Source organism: Tiliqua scincoides, chromosome 11 (genome assembly GCF_035046505.1).
Source record: "Tiliqua scincoides isolate rTilSci1 chromosome 11, rTilSci1.hap2, whole genome shotgun sequence".
NCBI lineage: Eukaryota > Metazoa > Chordata > Lepidosauria > Squamata > Scincidae > Tiliqua > Tiliqua scincoides.
In genome coordinates this window covers 339,000-359,083 of record NC_089831.1, presented here as the reverse complement: position 1 = coordinate 359,083, position 20,084 = coordinate 339,000, and the positions used below count along the sequence as shown (strand labels likewise).

The 20,084-nt window shown below is 54.1% G+C and overlaps 1 protein-coding gene across 10 annotated transcripts in view; it reads right to left on the bottom strand.

The window, feature by feature from the left end:
- Positions 1 to 20,084, bottom strand: part of DMTN (dematin actin binding protein) — a 36,000-nt gene that overhangs the window by 4,150 nt on the left and 11,766 nt on the right. For 7 of the 10 annotated variants that reach the window (XR_010794966.1, XM_066639137.1, XM_066639134.1 and 4 more), the window contains 10 exons: positions 15,180 to 15,242; positions 13,049 to 13,105; positions 5,790 to 5,864; positions 5,219 to 5,374; positions 4,143 to 4,187; positions 3,618 to 3,726; positions 3,131 to 3,187; positions 2,889 to 3,044; positions 1,632 to 1,741; positions 1,436 to 1,541 (listed from right to left, as the gene is read on the bottom strand). Coding sequence is in view for 9 of the 10 variants with exons in the window: in XM_066639137.1 (XP_066495234.1) it covers positions 1,436 to 1,541; positions 1,632 to 1,741; positions 2,889 to 3,044; positions 3,131 to 3,187; positions 3,618 to 3,726; positions 4,143 to 4,187; positions 5,219 to 5,374; positions 5,790 to 5,864; positions 13,049 to 13,066 (832 nt within the window). In the remaining variant the exon portion in view is untranslated. Of the gene's footprint in view, positions 1 to 1,435; positions 1,542 to 1,631; positions 1,742 to 2,888; positions 3,045 to 3,130; positions 3,188 to 3,617; positions 3,727 to 4,142; positions 4,188 to 5,218; positions 5,375 to 5,789; positions 5,865 to 13,048; positions 13,106 to 15,179; positions 15,243 to 19,130; positions 19,366 to 19,394; positions 19,557 to 20,084 lie in introns of those variants that run through there. The other 3 variants (XM_066639135.1, XM_066639141.1, XM_066639143.1) reach the window with 3 other exon arrangements.

Below are 20,084 nucleotides of genomic sequence, written 5' to 3'. Positions count from 1 at the left end.
CAAACAAAGTGTCTGGCTGCATCGCTAGAGAGGGCCACAAAAGGAGAGCTCTGGAGAGCTGCCTGTGCAGCAGCACAGAGGCACATTGGCTGTCCCTGAGAGTGCTGGGCACTTGGGTGCAAACAGCTTGTACTCCTGGGGTGGGACAGCCCCTCTGTCAGCCTAGGAGATGTGGCCCTGCCCCTTAAGATAGCTGCCTGGGGGAGGCAGAGGGCTGAGTGGGCTACTAGTCCAGCAGGAAGTGCTCTCTGCAACAATGCATGTCCCACGAGTAGAGGTATGTTTTTTGGGTAATAACGAAATAAAAACACATAACACCACTTCCTGCAAGAAAAGTGGGGCCTATTCTCTGGTAGGGACTATTCATTTTTGTAAACAAAATCCAAAATAAAGTAACACTTAAGAACACCTCTCTCCAGTGGCGCAGCCAGAGGTGCTAAGCACTACGTTTTGCTGGGAGCCTCACCACAGCATGCAAGCGTCCTCCCTCTCCCCTCTGGAGCCATTCCGGGCTGTGGGTGCAAAATGGAGGCCTATACCTGACTCCAAAGGGGAGGAGCCCCTTGCATGCCCCTTAGTGTTTTGCACCCCCTCTGGCTACGCCACTGCCCCAATGGCAGACTGGGGCCTCCAAGACAGCTGCCAGCATCTGCCAGGAAGGACATTGGGTGATGAAAGGGAGGAGCAGGAGGTGGCTGCAGGAGTAACTCTTCTGACTTGGCCCATTTTACCCCGTGGGGGAAGGTGGGGAACTCTGGGCAGGGCTCCTCCCTCACAGTCAGAGAGGCCGTCGCAGGGGCCTGTCCAGGACACAGCAACTACCTGTGTCCTGGACACAGGGCCAGGGCAGGAGGTCTGGTCTAGGGGGTAGAGCCTCCATTTGCCTGAAGATTAACATCCACAAGGTCGCCAGTTCGAGGCCACCGGCACCGTGCGACCTTGAAGCAGCTGGCAAGCTGCAGCTGAGCTGTTCCATCTGCTCGGAGCGTGGGAGGATGGAGGCCAGAATGTTAAACCAGATCGGAGTGTAACACCTTGAATGTAGTGGTTCTTGAAAGAGAGAACCTTCTTTCAATTTGTAAAAATCCCTGCGTGGATTTAATAAGCCTGCCTTTGTAAACCGCCTTGAATAAAGTCTTGAATAAAGACCAAGAAAGGCGGTATATAAATACTGTATATTATTATTATTATTATTACCTTCGTCCTGCTCTTGGGGGGGGCGGCATTCCCAGAATTGCCCTCCTGCACAGAACACAGCTCCCCCCTTCCAGCCAGGTGTCTCTGTTTCGTGCACCTGTAGGGGGTTTCTGTGGTTCTTGCTGGGAAACCCCCATTCCCAGAAAGTAAAACGGGGGGGGGGGCAGAGTGAGAACTGGCAGGAGTGTGGACATGTAGCGCTAAAAGATGGCTGTGGGCACAGAGGCTGCTCACTCACAGCTGTGAAAGGGCGTCCGGTCTGGCAGTGAGCGGGTTTTCCTTCGGATGGGGAGCGACTTCTCCATCTCCTCCTTCAGAATGAGTTTGCCAAGGTTAGAGGCGACCTGAGGGAGGGGAACAGGGCAAGTGGCTCAGGATCACCAGCCCCCCAGCATCACTCAGCCCCAATGCCCCCAGCCCCACCCCTACCCTACTTTGCTCAGTTCCTGCTTCTGCAGCTCACGCAGGCTCTTCATGTCCTCTGTGAGGTCCTCTTCCTCTTCCTCGCCTCTCTTGGAAGCCTTGCGCTGCCTCCACTCCGTCTCTGTGAGCAAAACAGCAGGGGGTGCCTTTGCATAGGGTAGTGCCAGGGATGAATTGGGGGCACAGGGAGCCATAGGCCAGGGGGCAAATGCGGGCATGCTTTCGTTCTCACAGAAATCAACTTGCTTACAGTGGGGCTTATTCCCAGCTCAATGAGGAAGCCAGCAAGGCTGGAGCCTAACTGAGAAGGCAGCTTTCCAAGGGGGCCAAATTATGTTGCTGACATTCCCAGACTGGGTTGGATATGAAGCCGGTCATCTTGGCAGGCACGGACACCAGCAGGGCCTGGGCTCCAGGGGCTCCTCCCAGAAACTTTTGGGACATGCCGTCTCCCAGGCGGACTCCTCCAGGCCTCTCTCAGGAGCAGGCACAGCCTGGCGGAGTAGCTCAGAGGGTGAGGTGGGAGCTGGAAGCCCCCCTGCGTCTTCCCCCCTGCACACATTCATTCACAAGGTGGCTTTGGGCCCGCCACAGTCCTCTAGCCTCAGTCCCAAACCTCAATACACAGAAAGAGCTTCTAAGCGATCACGCAGGGGACACCCCTGCAGCCCTTTGAAACTGCCATTCCAGAGTTTGTCACTGAGTGATGGGGAAGGGGCAGGAATTGATGACTAAGCCCCCCAGCCTCACTCCCAATCATCCCCCCTGCCACTGGCAATAGCCACAGGGCTTGGTGTGGAAGGTTCCCACCCATCACCTCCTAGTAATCTGAGCTCTGTACACACATTAACACAATTAACATCCCCCCCCCCCCAGTCTGAGGGCAAATGTATTATTAACACAAATTGAAAAACCCGTTTCCATATGAAAGAAATAGGACTTGGCCAAGAAGCCTGCTGGACAGGATCACAAAGGTTAAACATAAAAAGCCAGCAAGAGAAGTTTCCCCTGCTGCCCACTGGATGGGCCAGAGACAGGCACGGCCTCTCATCTCCCAGACATGCCCTGGGGAGCTGCCTGGAGTTAGCAGAGATGCAAACTGGTGCAGCGGCCACTGAAACAGATTGCAGGACAGGCTCCGGAGCAGAAGCCCTGGAAGGGGGGCTCAGGGCCCTGCAGGGTCTCCAGGTCAAGGGTCAGGCTGCAGGTGACCAGGGAAGCACAGCTGACCAGCGCAGACTCCTGGGGTGGGGTGAGGGGCTACCTACCAACTACAGCCAGAGAGGGCGGGCAGGGCCAGTAGTCTGTCTCAATCTTGGCTGGCTGGTTGGGGTCAGGGGGCTGGGCTGCTGGGAACTTGGAGGACTCAATGATCAGGTCCTCAATCAGGTGCTTGCTCTGGGGGGTCGGCGTCGTTGAGTGCTCTGGAAAGCAGAGAAAGGGGGTCAGGTCTCGGCCTCACACAGCTCCTGTTCAAGGCCAGACCGTGGGGGGGGGGGGCTGCACCTACCCCTCTGCTTGTAGATTGGGGGCTTCTTGTAGAGGTTCATCTCTGCTGTGTTAGAATCTGGGGAAGGAACAGAATCACTGTGAACAGCAGCTCTGTGCAACTCTGGAGTCTGGCTTCAGGTGGGGGGGGCTTCCTCTATCTTCACAGACTCCCAGTTTGCTGGACTGGGTGCGGCACCTTCTCCCTTTTCTGTGGGCAGGGGTCTTGGCCTTAGACAGTCAGATGCCCCAAAGGGAAGTGCACAATCAAGATGGAGTGGGCATAACCCCCCTGCTATTTCACATCCCAGCACCTGGCATGCTGAGGTAGACTTCCTTGGAACATGGAGGTTCTTTGCAGCTATCATGACTCACAACTGTGGATAAGCCCGAGATGGATTTGTTGTGCTCTCCAGCCACAGCTACTAAAGGACAGCCAGGCACAAGACATCACTGCTCCCCCCCCCCGAAGTCCCTGGCAAGGAGGGGGGAGTTAGTGAACAGCGCACCAGGACGGTGGAAGTGGTGGACACTGCTGCGGCTCAGGCTGCCGCCCCGCCGACAGACCGCCTGGGAGGCGTTTCCTGGAGACTTGTTCTCCATCCAGTTCCGGGTGACCTGCAGACAGACAGACAGATGGTAGAGCTGAACTATGGGGGCCAAAAAGCCACGTGGGGCTCCCCAACCTCTCCCCCTCATACACAGAGGCAGCCCCCACTCTCCCTCCCTGCAGGGGCAAAGCCTTCATTCCGGTGCAGGGACATTCGCTACTTGTGGCAGGTGAGGCACTGCACATGGCTATTGCAGCCAGGCCCACCACAGGTCCTGGGAGGTGGTTGCAGGCAAGAGGCGCATGAAGCAGGCGGCAGCAGAGCCAGAGGCGACTGGGGAGGGATTCTGTGCACAGACACACGTGCGCAGCCTGGTGCTGGGAGGAGGAGGAAGGCTGCTCATCTCCCTCCTCCCCCGCCTCGTGCTTTGCATCCTTCTCTTGGTGACACATCTCCAAGGCAACTCGAGTGAGAAGCACTTACCTCTGGCGAAGGAGGCGGCGAGAGAGATTTGGGCGAGAGCGAGCGCTGGGGAGGAAGCAGGAGAAGAGAGAGAGAAGCGATGGTTGACGTCGCTCGCCACTTACTGGACCAGCCCACCCAGGCAGCCCGCTGATGCGGGTTGTGTTGGTGGCAGATGGCGAGGGGTCCAAAGGGGTGGTGGCTGCCCTTCGCCCAGCGCCTGCATCACCAGTTCCCACCACCCTGCCGCCAAAGCAAGACGCTCCGATCCACTTCCCACTCGCTTGAGTGAGAAGCAGGTCATTTCCCTCCTTTCCGTGCGCCTTGCGCACTGCCGTGAAGTCCAGAAGTGCCACTTCCGGTTTCATTTTCAGCGCTTCTGGGTTGCACAGCCAAGTGCAAGGAGCAGGCAAGGTGTTTTGCTTTTCCCACTGCACAGAGGAGTGGCCCAGATGGCATCAGGTGGCATTCTGAGTTGCTCCACCCCTGTTCATATTTATTTGCAAATGCAGCTGCAGCCTCCTCGCTGACAACAGGGACCACTGAGGCTCAGAAAGCAAGAGGTGCCACAAGAGGAAGACCTGGCAACATTCACAGGTCAGCAGCAAGCCAGCCCGACGCACAGCAGTCCTGGACAGAACTCATTCTGTGCAGTCCCAAAACCTTCTTGTGAGAAGGGAGAGAAGCAGCTGCAGCCTGGCCTGGCCTGGGTGTGGCTGTGGCTCAGTCGGAACTCTAGTCACAGGCAGGGAGGGGGCCTTTCCCAGCCCAGCTGCCCTGAGATCCCTTAAAGGGAGACACTTCCAGGGAGGGAGAAGCCTGGATCTTCTAAGTGCAGAGCAGGACTAGGACAGCAGCTCTCCGGGGGCCCTGGCACTGACCCATCGCCATCACTTGCTCCTCAGTCCCTCTACCTGGAGGTTCTAGCAGACCTCCTGCACGTCAAGCGACTGTTCTCTCCAAGCAGCAGGGACTGCCTTTGCTCTGCAGCTGAGGGACAGGCCAACACTGCAGGCCAAGAGGCAGGATACAAACACCTCACAGAGACACATGCCGTGAAGCCCAGGCGCAAGCAGAAGAGCCCCGGCTGTCCTCACCTCGCGGCTCCGTGGCCTCTCCACGTGGTCCAGGAGGGAGTACGTGAAGTGAGGCTCATAGATCATCAGGTCCGGGCGCTCGATATCCAGGATGGCCTTGTCCTTGGGAATAGCAGCCAAGTCCTTGTACCCCAGGACCTCATTGTCCATTTTAGCCTGGGAAGATGAGAGAGCAGGCAGCACCCCTGGGTTTCAAGCACTGCTGAAGGAAGCACCAACCCAGGCAGCCCAGCAACAGCACCAGGCTCTTCAAAGGCCTTCCTTTCCTTGGGGACCAAGACGTCCTTGCAGCCCCCCCACCTCCAGAGGAGAAACATGTACAGTGAACTCAAGAAAGGAAGTCCTAGAGGTCAGAGGCGTCCCAAGAACGGCTCTTTGGGTGTGTGCCTGAGAATAAATGGCTGTATGACCCTTGAGAGCCAGGTCCACTTCTGAATATACCTCTTGCCCATGAGTATTTGCTGGCTCCCTGGAAGCCTTTGGCCCAGTGCAGAAGACCTTCCAATGCCACAAGACCCCTTTCCCTGTGCTAGTTCACCTCACTGCCCTAGAGCCCCCAGGTGATACTCACCACAATGCTGGAGGGGGACCCTGGGACACTGGACCCCCGGGATGAGCCAACGCTCCCTGGGGAAGTCAGCTGCTGCTGGAGAAGGAGGAGGAAGTAGTGGTCAGTAGGGCCTTCCCCAGAAGAGAGACTCTGCTGCCACAGGAATCCCTTCTGAGAAAGGCAGGAAAGGGAGGGAAGAACAGCCAGCTCAGGTGGGCAGCGACCTGCGCTGTGAGAAGGCAGGGAATGGCTGGCAGCACCACCCTAAGCTGGAAGCCTGTTCCACTGGCCCAGTTCAGGGGTAAGTTCATTTCCTCCTCCCTCACATGTAAGGAGGCTTCAGGCTTCCATGCCCCACTTCAGGCTTCCTTCCTCATTGAGCTGGGAATCCAAGCCAGGTCTGGTTTGCTCCAACCATCATTAATTTACCAACAGTGCCCTCAGCCAGACTCAAATGTGCCACTCCAACTGAGCCAGGCCACTGAATCCCCTCTAGTGACCCAGCAGTCCTTCAAACCACTGCCCGACAGTTGGGCAGTGGTTCGTGGTGGGCTGTGCTTTGAGATCGAGAACTTGGCACACGCAGAACACAAGGTCTAGAAAGCCGACAGGCCAGGAGGAAGAAGAGCCACCGGCACAAGCAGCCAGGTCTGGGAGGAGTCTCCTGATTCACTGCTGGTTCTTGCTACAAGAGGCCACCCTGGACTCTCCCCTTCTGGGAAGAAGGCAGCACACATCAGGCCTCTTCCCAGGACGCATCTGGGAAGGTCTGGATCCCTCTGGGCCTCAAGCCAGGATGTCTCTGAAAGAAGAGGCCTGGCCTGGCCTGGCCTGCCTTGGATCCTCTCTGCCAGGTGGAGGCAAAATGTGCCGACCTGCTTGCAGAGTCCTTCTCAAGATGCCTGTAAGAAGGCGGCATGCCCAGCGCTCACAACCACTGAGTGTTCTCCACTGTGCGATGCACAGGGCAGGCACAGCAAGCGGCTGATGGCCAGCAGATGGCGCTGTCTGCCCAGAGGCAAGGAGGTGTCTGCCCAGGCTGGGGCCAGCAGCATCACCTGTATTCTCAAGCACTTTCGTGCTTGCTTCTCCTTCCTCCCAGCCCGCTTCAGTTAACAGACACGATCCTCACTCACAAATTGTGCCTCTCCTGCTGTAAAGGAGGTCTGTGTGGAGCTGCCTTCCCTGAGCCAGTCCAGAGTCCCCACAGCAAGCAGCCCAGAGCATCTGACCCGAAGGGCCCATTCTTTTGTCCTTATATAGGACAGGTGCACTGAGGAGAGGTCTGGAAACAGCCATGGCCACAGTTGCCAACTAGAAGAGGTGGGGCAGCTCTGAATGCCCAGGTCAACCAGCTGCCTTCAAGGGGGGGTTGCAGGAGCATTTGGTGGGATCCGGCAAGGCTCATCTGATGTCCTTAGAGAGCAGCTCTCCACAGCCTCAAGCAGGAATCTTTTACAACACCTGCTACCCCGATCCTTCGTCTGCAGGTACCTCCAGGGGCTGCACCTGGACCCCACCACATGGCTTCTGTGCACATTGCCCTTGAGCTGTGGGCCCTGATGAGAAAGAGGAGTGCAGAAGACACCCATCCTGCCCTGCAACTCAGCAGCGAACCCATCATGACGTGCTTGGGACCATCTGACAGAGTCTCTCCCCACCCCAGTGACTCCCATCCCGGCTTTCCACACTGCTTGCTCTGCAGCCATCATGGTCACTCTATCTTGGATGCTGGTGAAATGGACACATCACTAACAAGTGTGTCAGCGTCACCAGAGCCCCACCTGGTTTGTTTTCTAAAATGAATACACTGGGGCTGGTGTGTGCTCAACACACTTTTGGAAGGAAGAAGGAACTCAGTGAAACTGGCAATGCTCCCCCCCCCCCAAAAAAAAACCTTGCCAGTTTCAGGGATGGTGAAGGAAGCAGCTGCCTTACTTATGCCCCGTCACAGACAAACAGGAGGAGCTGTGAGGTACCTGCAATTTCTGTTGGCAACCTTCAGTCTCGAAAGACTCTGGTATCGCGCTCTGAATGGTGGTTCTGGCACAGCGTCTAGTGCGGCTGAAAAGGCCAATCCGGGAGTGACAATCCCTTCCACACCGGGAGCAAGTGCAGTCTGTCCCTGGTCTGTCTCCCTGGCTATGGGCCTTCCTTCTTTGCCTCTTTGCCTCAGTCTGTTGGCCAAGTGTCTCTTCAAACAGTACCTGCAAACAGTGGCCAAAAATGCACTTTTGTGCATGGAGGAGAGAGGTTAAAATTTGGGAGAAATCCATGCCCGACCTCAGGGAAACATGATTAGTGGAGGCCTAAGCATGCACTTCAAGTAGACGGACCTAGGCTCTGGTCTGAGGGCATCTAAAGGCAGCTGTCTTATGGAAACAAATCAGGTCTCTGGGTGGCCACTTGAGAACCCCTATCTAGGCAGCTTTGAGTTATTATTATTATTAACAGTATTTATATACCGCTTTTCAACTAAAAGTTCACAAAGCGGTTTACAGAGAAAAATCAAATAACTAAATGTCCACCACAGAAGGAAATCCAGGCATGAACATAATCCACAAACAATAAAACTCTTTTTCAGGGAGCACCAGGAAAAGACAGGGAGCCTGAACACAACTACAAAACCATGGTTAGAGTCTGCCTGGTCCAACTAGCTGTTTGCCAACATGTATACTGGAACCAGTTCATGGAAAGCTGGACATCTGCCTTTCACACGTGCCCACCAATAAGAGGGGGGCTCAGCTCTGCTTCTCTCTGCTTTTATCTGACCCTACACAGGAACAAAAGAACAGCCTCCTTGGCCAGAGGCTGCGGGCTGCTTATTGAGTGGCCCTGTGAAATCTGTCTTGGCCACTCGGTCCTCCCGGGAGACGGGAGCCAGTGGAATGCAGAACATAAGAGCCTGGCTCCAATATGCCTTTGGTTCTTGCCTCTAAAGCGCAAAAGGACTGTTCCAACAATGACGTCCCTCCAGCGAAGGCAGTTGTCTCCGGCTTCATCATCCCATGAAGGCATTTGCACCCCCCCCCCAGTCAAGTCTGCTGCTGTGTTTTGCACCTGCTCCCTCCTCCCCTCCCACAGTTGCTTTCCGGATTGTGACGCTTTTCATTACAGAGCTTTGGGGCCTTCCAAGTGTGCCCTGAAGGATTCTGGGAACAGATTCTGACTGATAAGATCTTGGGTTGCCCAGTCCAAGACAGGGTCAGAAGACCTTTATTGGGGCCAAGTAAAAATTCAGAAAGTGGTGAGTTACCAGCATAGCTTGTTTGTTTGCAGAACACCCTGTCACAGGCAGATGTCAGCAAAATCATTTTTTTAAAAAGGAGTAGGGGAGGAAGTGGGCTTGGGGGAAGCCCCATCCTCAAGACACAGCAGTCCCTGAAAATGATTTAACCAATACCTTCTATAGGCGCACACATGAATACATCAGTCTATAAAAAGTCTTGCAGGGAATTGTCAAACATTTTAGGCGCTCTGCATTGAAACCAGCAAGGTGCTTGTCTGCTGCAGCCAAGAGACACATCCACATCCGAGATGAGAAGAAAATGAGAGAGAGAGAAAACACATCCTTGCCGACCTCACACTGCCCTGCACCTCGCACCTCTTCGCTTCCTTCCATTGTCCTGCAACTCCATTTCACACACAGCAATCAGTTGTTGCCTTTCTCACTGCCTGACATGGTCCAGTGCTCTGACTGGACTCCATACTGGGCAAGCGGCTGCCACCCCCTTACTGCCTTCCCAGACCGCTTAAAGTCAGTCAATACAGTTTGCAATTCTATGCCTATTTACTTGGGAGTAGGCCCCACTGAATTCAGTAAGGCTTACCTTCAAGCAGATATGCTAGGGCTGTGCTGCATGTGCTAAATGACTGTGGCTTAGATCAGCTAGTCACGGAGCCCACCAGAGGACAAGTGACTCTGGATTTAATATTGTGCGGTACGCAGGACCTGGTTAGAGATGTAAACGTTACTGAGCCATTGGGGAACAGTGATCATGCTGTGATCCGTTTTGACGTGCACGTTGGGGGAAGAATACCAGGCAAATCTCTAACAAAAACCCTTGACTTCCGACCTTTGACAGCCTCAAATGAGGAGGCTGGTTAGAAGGAGGTTGAAAGGGAGGGTAAAAAGAGTCCAATCTCTCCAGAGTGCATGGAGGCTGCTTAAAACAACAGTAATAGAGGCCCAGCAGAGGTGTATACCGCAAAGAAAGAAGGGTTCCACTAAATCCAGGAGGGTGCCCGCATGGCTAACTAGCCAAGTTAGAGAGGCTGTGAAGGGCAAGGAAGCTTCCTTCCATAAATGGAAGTCTTGCCCTAATGAGGAGAATAAAAAGGAACATAAACTGTGGCAAAAGAAATGTAAGAAGGTGATACTGGAGGCCAAGCGAGACTATGAGGAACGCATGGCCAGCAACATTAAGGGGAATAATAAAAGCTTCTTCAAATATGTTAGAAGCAGGAAACCCGCCAGAGAAGCGGTTGGCCCTCTGGATGGTGAGGGAGGGAAAGGGGAGATAAAAGGAGACTTAGAGATGGTAGAGAAATTAAATGAGTTCTTTGCATCTGTCTTCACGGCAGAAGACCTCAGGCAGATACCGCTGCCCGAATGGCCCCTCCTAACCGAGGAGTTAAGTCAGATAGAGGTTAAAAGAGAAGATGTTTCAGACCTCATTGATAAATTAAAGATCAATAAGTCACTGGGCCCTGATGGCATCCACCCAAGGGTTATTAAGGAATTGAAGAATGAAGTTGCAGATCTCTTGACTAAGGTATGCAACTTGTCCCTCAAAACGGCCACGGTGCCAGAAGATTGGAGGATAGCAAATGTCACGCCTATTTTTAAAAAAGGAAAGAGGGGGGACCCGGGAAACTATAGGCCGGTCAGCCTAACATCCATACCAGGTAAGATGGTGGAATGCCTCATCAAAGATAGGATCTCAAAACACATAGACGAACAGGCCTTGCTGAGGGAGAGTCAGCATGGCTTCTGTAAGGGTAAGTCTTGCCTCACGAACCTTATAGAATTCTTTGAAAAGGTCAACAGGCATGTGGATGCGGGAGAACCCGTGGACATTATATATCTGGACTTTCAGAAGGCGTTTGACACGGTCCCTCACCAAAGGCTACTGAAAAAACTCCACAGTCAGGGAATTAGAGGACAGGTCCTCTCGTGGATTGAGAACTGGTTGGAGGCCAGGAAGCAGAGAGTGGGTGTCAATGGGCAATTTTCACAATGGAGAGAGGTGAAAAGCGGTGTGCCCCAAGGATCTGTCCTGGGACCGGTGCTTTTCAACCTCTTCATAAATGACCTGGAGACAGGGTTGAGCAGTGAAGTGGCTAAGTTTGCAGACAACACCAAACTTTTCCGAGTGGTAAAGACCAGAAGTGATTGTGAGGAGCTCCAGAAGGATCTCTCCAGACTGGCAGAATGGGCAGCAAAATGGCAGATGCGCTTCAATGTCAGTAAGTGTAAAGTCATGCACATTGGGGCAAAAAATCAAAACTTTAGATATAGGCTGATGGGTTCTGAGCTGTCTGTGACAGATCAGGAGAGAGATCTTGGGGTGGTGGTGGACAGGTCGATGAAAGTGTCGACCCAATGTGCGGCGGCAGTGAAGAAGGCCAATTCTATGCTTGGGATCATTAGGAAGGGTATTGAGAACAAAACGGCTAGTATTATAATGCCGTTGTACAAATCTATGGTAAGGCCACACCTGGAGTATTGTGTCCAGTTCTGGTCGCCGCATCTCAAAAAAGACATAGTGGAAATGGAAAAGGTGCAAAAGAGAGCGACTAAGATGATTACGGGGCTGGGGCACCTTCCTTATGAGGAAAGGCTACGGCGTTTGGGCCTCTTCAGCCTAGAAAAGAGACACTTGAGGGGGGACATGATTGAGACATACAAAATTATGCAGGGAATGGACAGAGTGGATAGGGAGATGCTCTTTACACTCTCACATAATACCAGAACCAGGGGACATCCACTAAAATTGAGTGTTGGGCGGGTTAGAACAGACAAAAGAAAATATTTCTTTACTCAGTGTGTGGTCGGTCTGTGGAACTCCTTGCCACAGGATGTGGTGCTGGCGTCTAGCCTAGACGCCTTTAAAAGGGGATTGGACGAGTTTCTGGAGGAAAAATCCATTATGGGGTACAAGCCATGATGTGTATGCGCAACCTCCTGAAGTCAGAATGCCAGATGTAGGGGAGGGCACCAGGATGAGGTCTCTTGTTATCTGGTGTGCTCCCTGGGGCATTTGGTGGGCCGCTGTGAGATACAGGAAGCTGGACTAGATGGGCCTATGGCCTGATCCAGTGGGGCTGTTCTTATGTTCTTATGCTCTGCCCCACGCCCTCTGCAGCTGGGAGGCCCTCTTGAGTTCTCTCACCTTCTGGCAAGTGTCAAGTTTTGCTGAAGTTGCTGCATTCCCCACCAGGTCTGTGCACTCTCTCCTAGAAACATTCCTCATGTAGCCCAACAAGAGCCCTTGCTGGATCCCTGGCAAATCACAACCTGGACATTCTCCGGGGATTCTTTGCAATGTCCTGCCACACTTTCAAAATGCCACTGCAGTGCCATCAGCAGTGGGGGAAATCAGCTCCTGACCTCTGACATCTCCACCAGCCTTCCCCAGATGACCACAAATCCTCTTTATTCTAGCTGGTCACATTATGCTAGATTAGGTCACTGGAGCTCCTTGCACTCCTCCAATAGTCTACACCTGAATGCACCTGCCTCTATTTCTGAGGAGCAAGAAGCATCCCGTCCCGTCTCCCTGGGCACGGAGCAGATCTTGGCAAGGACCAGCCTGCTCTGCTGCCACCTATACTGCTGTGGTATAGGACACACAGGACACATTCCCGTGCGTCCTATGCCAGGGAATGACCCCTAATTCCTGGGATACCCCAGGGGAGCTCTGGATTGCTCAGGGTCCCTAGCCTCAGGGAGAAGCTCCCCTTCTGCAGACAGACACTGTGCCAGGACAGTGAGGGCAGGGATCAGTCAGCAGGGGGCGTGCTCAGCCTGTGCAGCCTTCCTGAGAAGCCCCTCGTGTGCTTCCTCATGCACCAGGGGGCTGTTGTGTTGATGGGCAGATGTGTTTCTGCAGAAGCTCTCCCTCCCAGAGGCGGCAGCAGCTCTGCTCTGGGCTGTGCCTTTTGCATGAAGAGCATTGAGGGGCTTCAATGTCTGGCTGAGAGGAAGGGACTACTGCAGCTACACCCCCCCCCCATCTGAATGCATGCCCACAGAGTGCTTGACCTGGCCACATTACCTTCTGAAGCTTTTCCATTCAGTGTTCTCCGTGAGGGTTCAGCTCATTCGCCCAGTCCTGCACAGAGGGAAGAGGCAGGAGGATTAGCCAGAAGGTCAGACTTTGCTCTTTGGATCTGTGAGGCACCAAATAGGACAAGAGAGAGCAATTCCTGGGGTCTGTTTCTTCTGGAGTACCCAGAGATTTCCCGACCTTCTGTTGCCAGGCAGCTCAGAGGAGCAGCCTCTGTGCAACAGATTCCCCCCCCCCCCCAAAAAAAAAACCTGGAGAATCTCCAGCTGAGCAGGCAGAAGCTTGTCACATACACCCCTCTTTTTGGTTTCAGAACCAGGCAGGCCTCCTTGATCTGTGAAAAGGGGTAAGATTTGCTGGCTCCCAGAAAGGAAAGGCCCCTCTGTGGTTGATTCAGAGTCCAATCCTATGCATGTCTACTCAGAAGTAAGTCCCATTAGAGTCAATGGGGCTTACTCCCAGGAAAGTGTGGATAGGTCTGGGCTGTAAATCTGGTGCTTGAGATCTGACAGAAGGATAGCTAGCAGGAACAAGTCCTGCCTGAATCTTAAATTAAATTACAATTGCACAACTGGGTAGTTCTTTTCAGATTTTGGGCCAAGAAGTCTGCTAACCTGAGCCTGAGGTAACACAGCCTGCCATAGGTATTGTTTAAGCAGGAACTCCCCTAGATGGGCAAACTCAGAAAAGGCCAGGAAGCTCAGGATGCTTAGCTAAAGAAGCTGCCCAAACTTCTTTGTCCTGCCAAAAATTCCTTTGTTTAAAGGTCCTATAACTTCTTGCTCTGGAAGCAGATTGGGGTCACTTCAGAAGCAAACAGATGTGGGTCAGCTTTCTCTCCAGCAAGATGTCTTGAGGTTTCTGTCCCAGCAGGAACCTCCATTTTTGAACAAGGCCAGCTTTCTCTCTACTAAGGTGTGCTCCACCTTTTGGGGTCACTTCAGAAACCAGCTGTGGTGTCCATGCTGCACATGGAGGCTTCTTTTCCCAAAGTAAGCCTCCTCTATTTCTCCTCTGGAACCTGGAAATTTGCAGCCTTGCCACTGCTGCTTAGAAGGACTTTGCACACAAAAGTCACAACAGACCAGGATAAGTGATCTTCCCTCTCCTTTTGATCATCATAGCAGTCACCCCAGAAGATTCAGTCACCTTTCCAACTAACTCCTGCTGTCCAAGCACAGCTATCTGCAGGTAGCTCTCAAACCATTTTTAAGCTCTGTAACTGACCTGAAATTAAACGTCTTTTACTTGGTATCTATATTTCTTTAATGAACTCTATCTTCATTTGTAAAGCTCTGACTTGTGGTTACTCTCAGCCTCAGTTTCCCATCTGTGAAATGGAACAGTAGCAATCTGACTCATGTCACAGAGTTAGTACAAGGAAAAACAGAACAAAAATTTAAAGAACTGCATGCATAAGTGTACACGAGCAGCTCACCCCAGCTTAGGTCTTCAGGGATTCTCAGAAACACTGCGTGATCATAAAGGGGCTGCAGCAGGACAGCCCCAGATCAGGCCTTGCAGCAAACCCTGTTTGCTGGGCCTCGGGCAGCAACTTTCCCATGATCATATTCCCTCCCACCCCAATGGTTTTATACTTTCAGGCACTTTGATCCCTTCACCAAATCTTGCTTTCAAGTCAACATCAAGACTGTAAGCCTATTGGGGCAGGGACCCATATGCCCTCTCATACTTCATGAAGTGCCACACCCCTAGTTTGAACAACACAATACTTTGTAAGCTCCACAGGGTAGAGACCTGTTTGTTTTTTCCTTCACTGTGACCCATTTTGGAGGATTTACCAGGCCCAGTTGAGGAGGGGGAGCCCAGATGGACACAGGCAGCTCACAGACCACCTCTGCTCATTCTTGATGTCTGAGATCTGAGGCCCTGCAATGTTCAGACCTCGCCAGGGGCTCTGCCGATGAGGGGCCGTGTTTGATGCTAATGCAACGTGAGGGGCACATGGCAGGCACATCAAAGATTCATGGCTGGCTCAGCAGGGGGCGGGGGAGGAAAGGCACTTTGGCAAGAGGGGATCTGTTCTCAGCAGCCTCACTAAGTAGTCAGGCGGAGGTTCAGCATGGGTATGGGGGGTATGTGTCTGTGGGCACAATACCTGGCAATAATTGGGGTGTCCACATCCCTCCAGGCTTGGCAGGACTTGGGTCAGGAGCTCCTTCTGCAGAGAGAAACCAAACAGGTGAGCGTCCACCCCACGTTGCCCGTGAATGCCCCAGCCTTCCCCCTGCCACTTCCACCCCCTGCAGACCTGAGAGCCTGCAAGCAAGCAAGCCACTGAGAGAAGCTCCCGGAAGCTGCTGGGTGAGGTTCAGCTGCCAAGCAGAGAGGCTCCCCTGGGCTGTGAGCCAGTGCATGCCAGCTGTGGCACCCACCAGCACAAGAAAGGAGCTCTTTGGACACCATCACAAAAGCAAATGTGGCTGCCTGACCCTGAATCTGATACTAGCAGTAAATGGAAGGAAAGGGCATGCCAGGGGTGTGTGTGAATCTCTCAGAGCCCATCCCCCCACCAGTTCAGAGGCTGCATCTGGGAGTAACCAGCTTTCCTGCCTGGGTCCTTCAGCAGCGACCAGTCACCTTCAGGGAATCCCTAGTGGGGTTTTCCTGGTCTCTGCATTCAGGGGCTCGGTGGAGCTGAATGCGCTCCACTTGGCCTAGCTTCCCCATGGAAGGGTCCTGCCTCCTGCCCCATGGCTGAACAAGCTGCCTGGCCGGTGCTCCCAGTTCCAGAAGAGTTAACCAGCCCATCTGCTCCAAACAACACGTCCCAGGACTGCTAAGAAGGCTCTAGAGGCTGGCCTGGCAACAGCTTGGCTGCCCACTGCTGGCTGCCAGGTCTAGTCTTACAGACCACAAAGAGAGAGAGAGAGAGACAGGCGGAAGCCATTCTGAGCAAGACTGCATAGCTCAGAATGAAGTCTGCTTCAGAGGGAAGAGTCTGGCCAGCAAAGTCAACTGGATGTGCTTTGGGAACAGGAGGAGACCACTGGAAGCACTTAGAAATTATGGCATGGAATCCAAGGGGAGATTGTCCCGCAGGGCACCTCTGTGGCACTCGGAACCTACGCCAGAGGCCTGGCCGAGGGCTTTAGGCTTCCACCTGCTAGTGTCCAGAGCAGGGGTGCCTTGGCTGCAGCCCCACAGATGTGGGCAACACGTCCAAACAAAGCCTGCCCCGGCTCCATCTCTCCAGTAGCTGGTTTGTTTCTGGAAATTGTTTTTCTCTTTTTGCTTGTTTCCTACAACAGAGAACATGTGCAGCAGCCACAAATCAAGCAGAATAGAGTCACTGACCATGAATGAACCAAACCGATTCCTGCATGGAGTTTTATTGCTGCTGTAGTCAGTTTTGTCACTATGATGACATATTGTTTATTGCATTGATATATTTAGCTAGGAAAGCCAGAGAGAGAGTTTGGAAAGGAGAACAGTGAGATCCTTCTGGAGAGCAATGCTGCAACCCGCCTGAGGGCAGTCCTGCCTAGCCCAAGGGCTGAGTGTTCCTTGGCTGCCCTCTGCTCCATTCCATCGGCCTCTCCCTTGCCGATCTCTGCCGGCCTCCACACCCACAGTTGCTGCACAGCCTGACGTTTCAGCCCTTCTCCGTATGGCGCCCTGGCCACGCCACCAGCTCCAACACATGCTGCTTTGCTCTGCACCAGGCTGAAGACCACCAGCACCCAGCTGGATGCTCAGGGCTGCCTCCTCCACCTGGCAGCAGCTCCCGAGTGGCAGGTAGGAGCTGTCCCAGCCCAAACTGCAGACACTGCTGCCCAAAGCCTGAGTTGCTCTGCCGCTGCGCTCCCCCCCCCAAGCTGGATGGCAAGACCCTCAGACCCACACAACTCTTCGATCAGTCTTTGGTTTCTGGCACCTGAAAGTTGCAGGGCTCCCTTCCGGCTGGATACCCTGGAGTGCAAATGATGGCTTGAAACCAACAGCCAAGGGAAGCCTTTGATCTTCTCTGCAGGTGCTCAAGGGGGGGGAGCATGGGAGCAGTGTGTGCAGGCCTGCCGCCTGAAGCTCTCCTTTCCCTTCCTTTTGGCAAGCAAAGGACCTGAACAACCTCCCTGGAAGTCGGAAATCCAGGGTGGCTGCAGCACAAACCCTTGAAAGGCCAGCAGATTCCCAGTGGCTGGAACTTCCAGGGGCTCGATCAGACTCCTGCGGCCCACAGAAGCCTCCCCAAAGCAGCTCTCCTGGCAGCCCTGGAGGTGCCAGCAGCAAAGGGCTGCTCAGGACTGCTCTCGCTGCAAGAGCCTGGCACTATCCTGATGGGCAGGATTTTTTTCTTTGGGTGGTGCCTCAGTTGTTCCGCATCCCATACTGGGGCTCAGCTGAGCTCTTTCCGGGATCCTTGTGAATGAGCAAGCTGCAGCCAGGAATCTCCAGCGGAAGAAGTGGGGACCAGGCATGTTCCATTCATCCGGCCTGAAAGCCTGGTCTGTGTGCTGTAGTGCAGCCAGCCGGGAGCCTGAAGGGCACCAGATAAGGCTGCATTGTGCGCACTGGCCAAGCACTCAGCCCTGGCAGCCCGGCAGCCACGTATTTGCAAGCTCAGATTTTCCACAGGTTGAGCTTCAGAAAGCAGGGGGTGCTGCAGGGGGTGCAGAAAGCCTGGCTGCTGGGCAAGGGCAGGGCAGGCATCCTGTGCCTCCCTCTGTCTGAAAAGGGCTGGGGTGGCACCTCTCCCGGGAAGGATCACAAGCACACCACTGAGGTCCTCCCACAGAGGGGCCACCTACAGCAAAGGCCACTAAGGGCCTCACGTGGACAGTGGCTGCCATTCAGATTTTTCATCTTGGGCACCTGAATGCCGCGTGCTTACCCTGCTGGCTTCTCCAGCAGACACAAAACGCCAGTGGTTTAGGGGAGAAGATGGCACAAGCCGCAGTCAGAATCCAGGCGGGGCCACTTCCTGCGAATCCAGTGGCATTCTGAACACTCCTCACCCACGTGGGCTGGGAGATCCAGCTGCACCTGAGCAGCCACCCTCACGCAGCTCCCTCAACCCACCTGCACTGGCCCCATCCAAGGCAGACCTCTTCTTTGAGTGGGGGGCAGGGGGAGAGTTTCTCCTGCTCCATTTACTAGAATTCAGGGTCACCCAATGACACCAACTGGCAGGAGAGTCAGGACAGGTAAAAGAAAATCCTCCTTCTTTACAGAATGCTAGTAATTGCCCTGTGGAACTCCCTGCCACAAGTGATGATGACCAGAGCTTCACAAAGAGATTAGGACAAAGAGTGGAGCAGGGAGGGCCATCAACAGTTCATGTGCAGAAACAACATTCCTCTGAACACCAGTAGTTGGGTGGGGGCAGATATGGATCACAGAGAGAGTCCCTGCCTTCCTATTCTGCTCTGTTGCACAGAACAGGAGGCTGGACTGGATGGGTCTACTTTGGCCCAATCCAGTGGGGCTCCACTAGCAACCCAGTTGCTTGAAGAAGGGCCCCTTGGGTCTGGTCCTGCTAGAAGCCCTGGGCTGCCAGTGTCTGCCACAGTACCATGTAAATGGGAGAGATGACTGGCATGGGAGGGGCATTAAAGCAGCCAACCAGATGAGGATCAAACACCTGCAGGCAGACCTCCCACCTGCAGTGAGGCAGGGGGCTCAGCTGTGGGGAAGGCAGTGACTTCACAATGAACCAAACATATCAGCTGGTCGAGGAGAGGAGGCACTTGCCTTCCTTATTGCCACACGGAGGCTTCCTTCTGCTCAAGCCTGCCCAAACATGGGGCTCTTGTCCCGAGGCCTTGCCTTGAGTCCCCACTGGAAGGTAGGCAAGCAGCAAGCAGAGAGGGGGGCTTTTCTGTTGCCCCCCCCCAAGGAGACGTGCCCAGGTTTCCCAGCAGAACACCTCACTGATGCCCATTTCTTTCCATCTTTGTTCTGAGATCCATCACTCAGGGCTTTGCTGTATTCATTTTGGGGTTTTGTTTTCTTGGTTTTTTAAGTGAATATATGGTTGCTAACTGGGGGGGGGGCGCTCTGAAAGCTGACTTTAATCGAGCAAAGAGCGTTTCTATAGCAGCCCACATACCTCTGAGACTGTGGGCAAAAGCCTGAATGGCGTCTCTCCCCAGGGAACTTGCAAGCAAACACATCCACAGCTTGGCTGAGCTTCCATGTGCGCAGTGCCTATTTCAGAGCCTGAACATGTGTGCGCTCTCCAAAGACGGTCAGAGAGGCAGAGACCAGACGCGACATAGACAGGCAGAGAGAGGGGGGCAGAGTATCCCTGCAGAAGGTGGCAGCCAAGGGAGCTGGGGGTTTGGCTCGGGGGCCCGGATAGAGAAAGACTCGCCTGCTCTGCTGCTGTGTGTGGCTGGCTTCCAGCTTGGTTCGGCTCAGCTCCTGTCCCCTCTTCCACCCTCCACCTTTCAGTGCCTCTGCTTATCTGGAGTGGTCAGAGGGACAGCGCCCAGATCAGCCGCCAGCAGCCCGCCTCTCCATGGCAACCTCCAATCTCCCTGGACCATTCCAGCAGCCAGCGCGCTCTACCCAGTAGGCTGGGATCCCTGGGACCACGTGCTCTGCCTGCTCTTGTGACTGCAGATAAGGGCCTGCCAGGCCACCGCTGTTCTGATCCGCACAGCAGCGGGAAGGGAAGCAAGGATCCGGCAAGCCCCCCACACCCAAGCACGCAGAGGCCCCGTTCAGAGAGCCCCACACAAGCACCCAGAAGGAACTGCTCTCTCCAAAAGGTGCGCAGACAAGTCCCACATTTGCCAGAGGAGAAGAATGGGGGGCGATGGAGCCAGGAGGAGAGGGGAGGAATCTGTGTTTAGGACAATGGCAGGTGCTCAGTTACAGCAGCACAAGAGAACCACAAAGACACGACACCAACAGCCTCAAGGACCAGGTGGGGCTGGGAGTTGGGAAGCAGCATCCTGCAGGGGAACCGGGAGGCAGCTGGCACAGCCAGAGCACAGGGGGAACAACATGGACGGAATCAAGACAGCCGTTCAGGCAGCTGAGAGTGGTGGAACCAAGG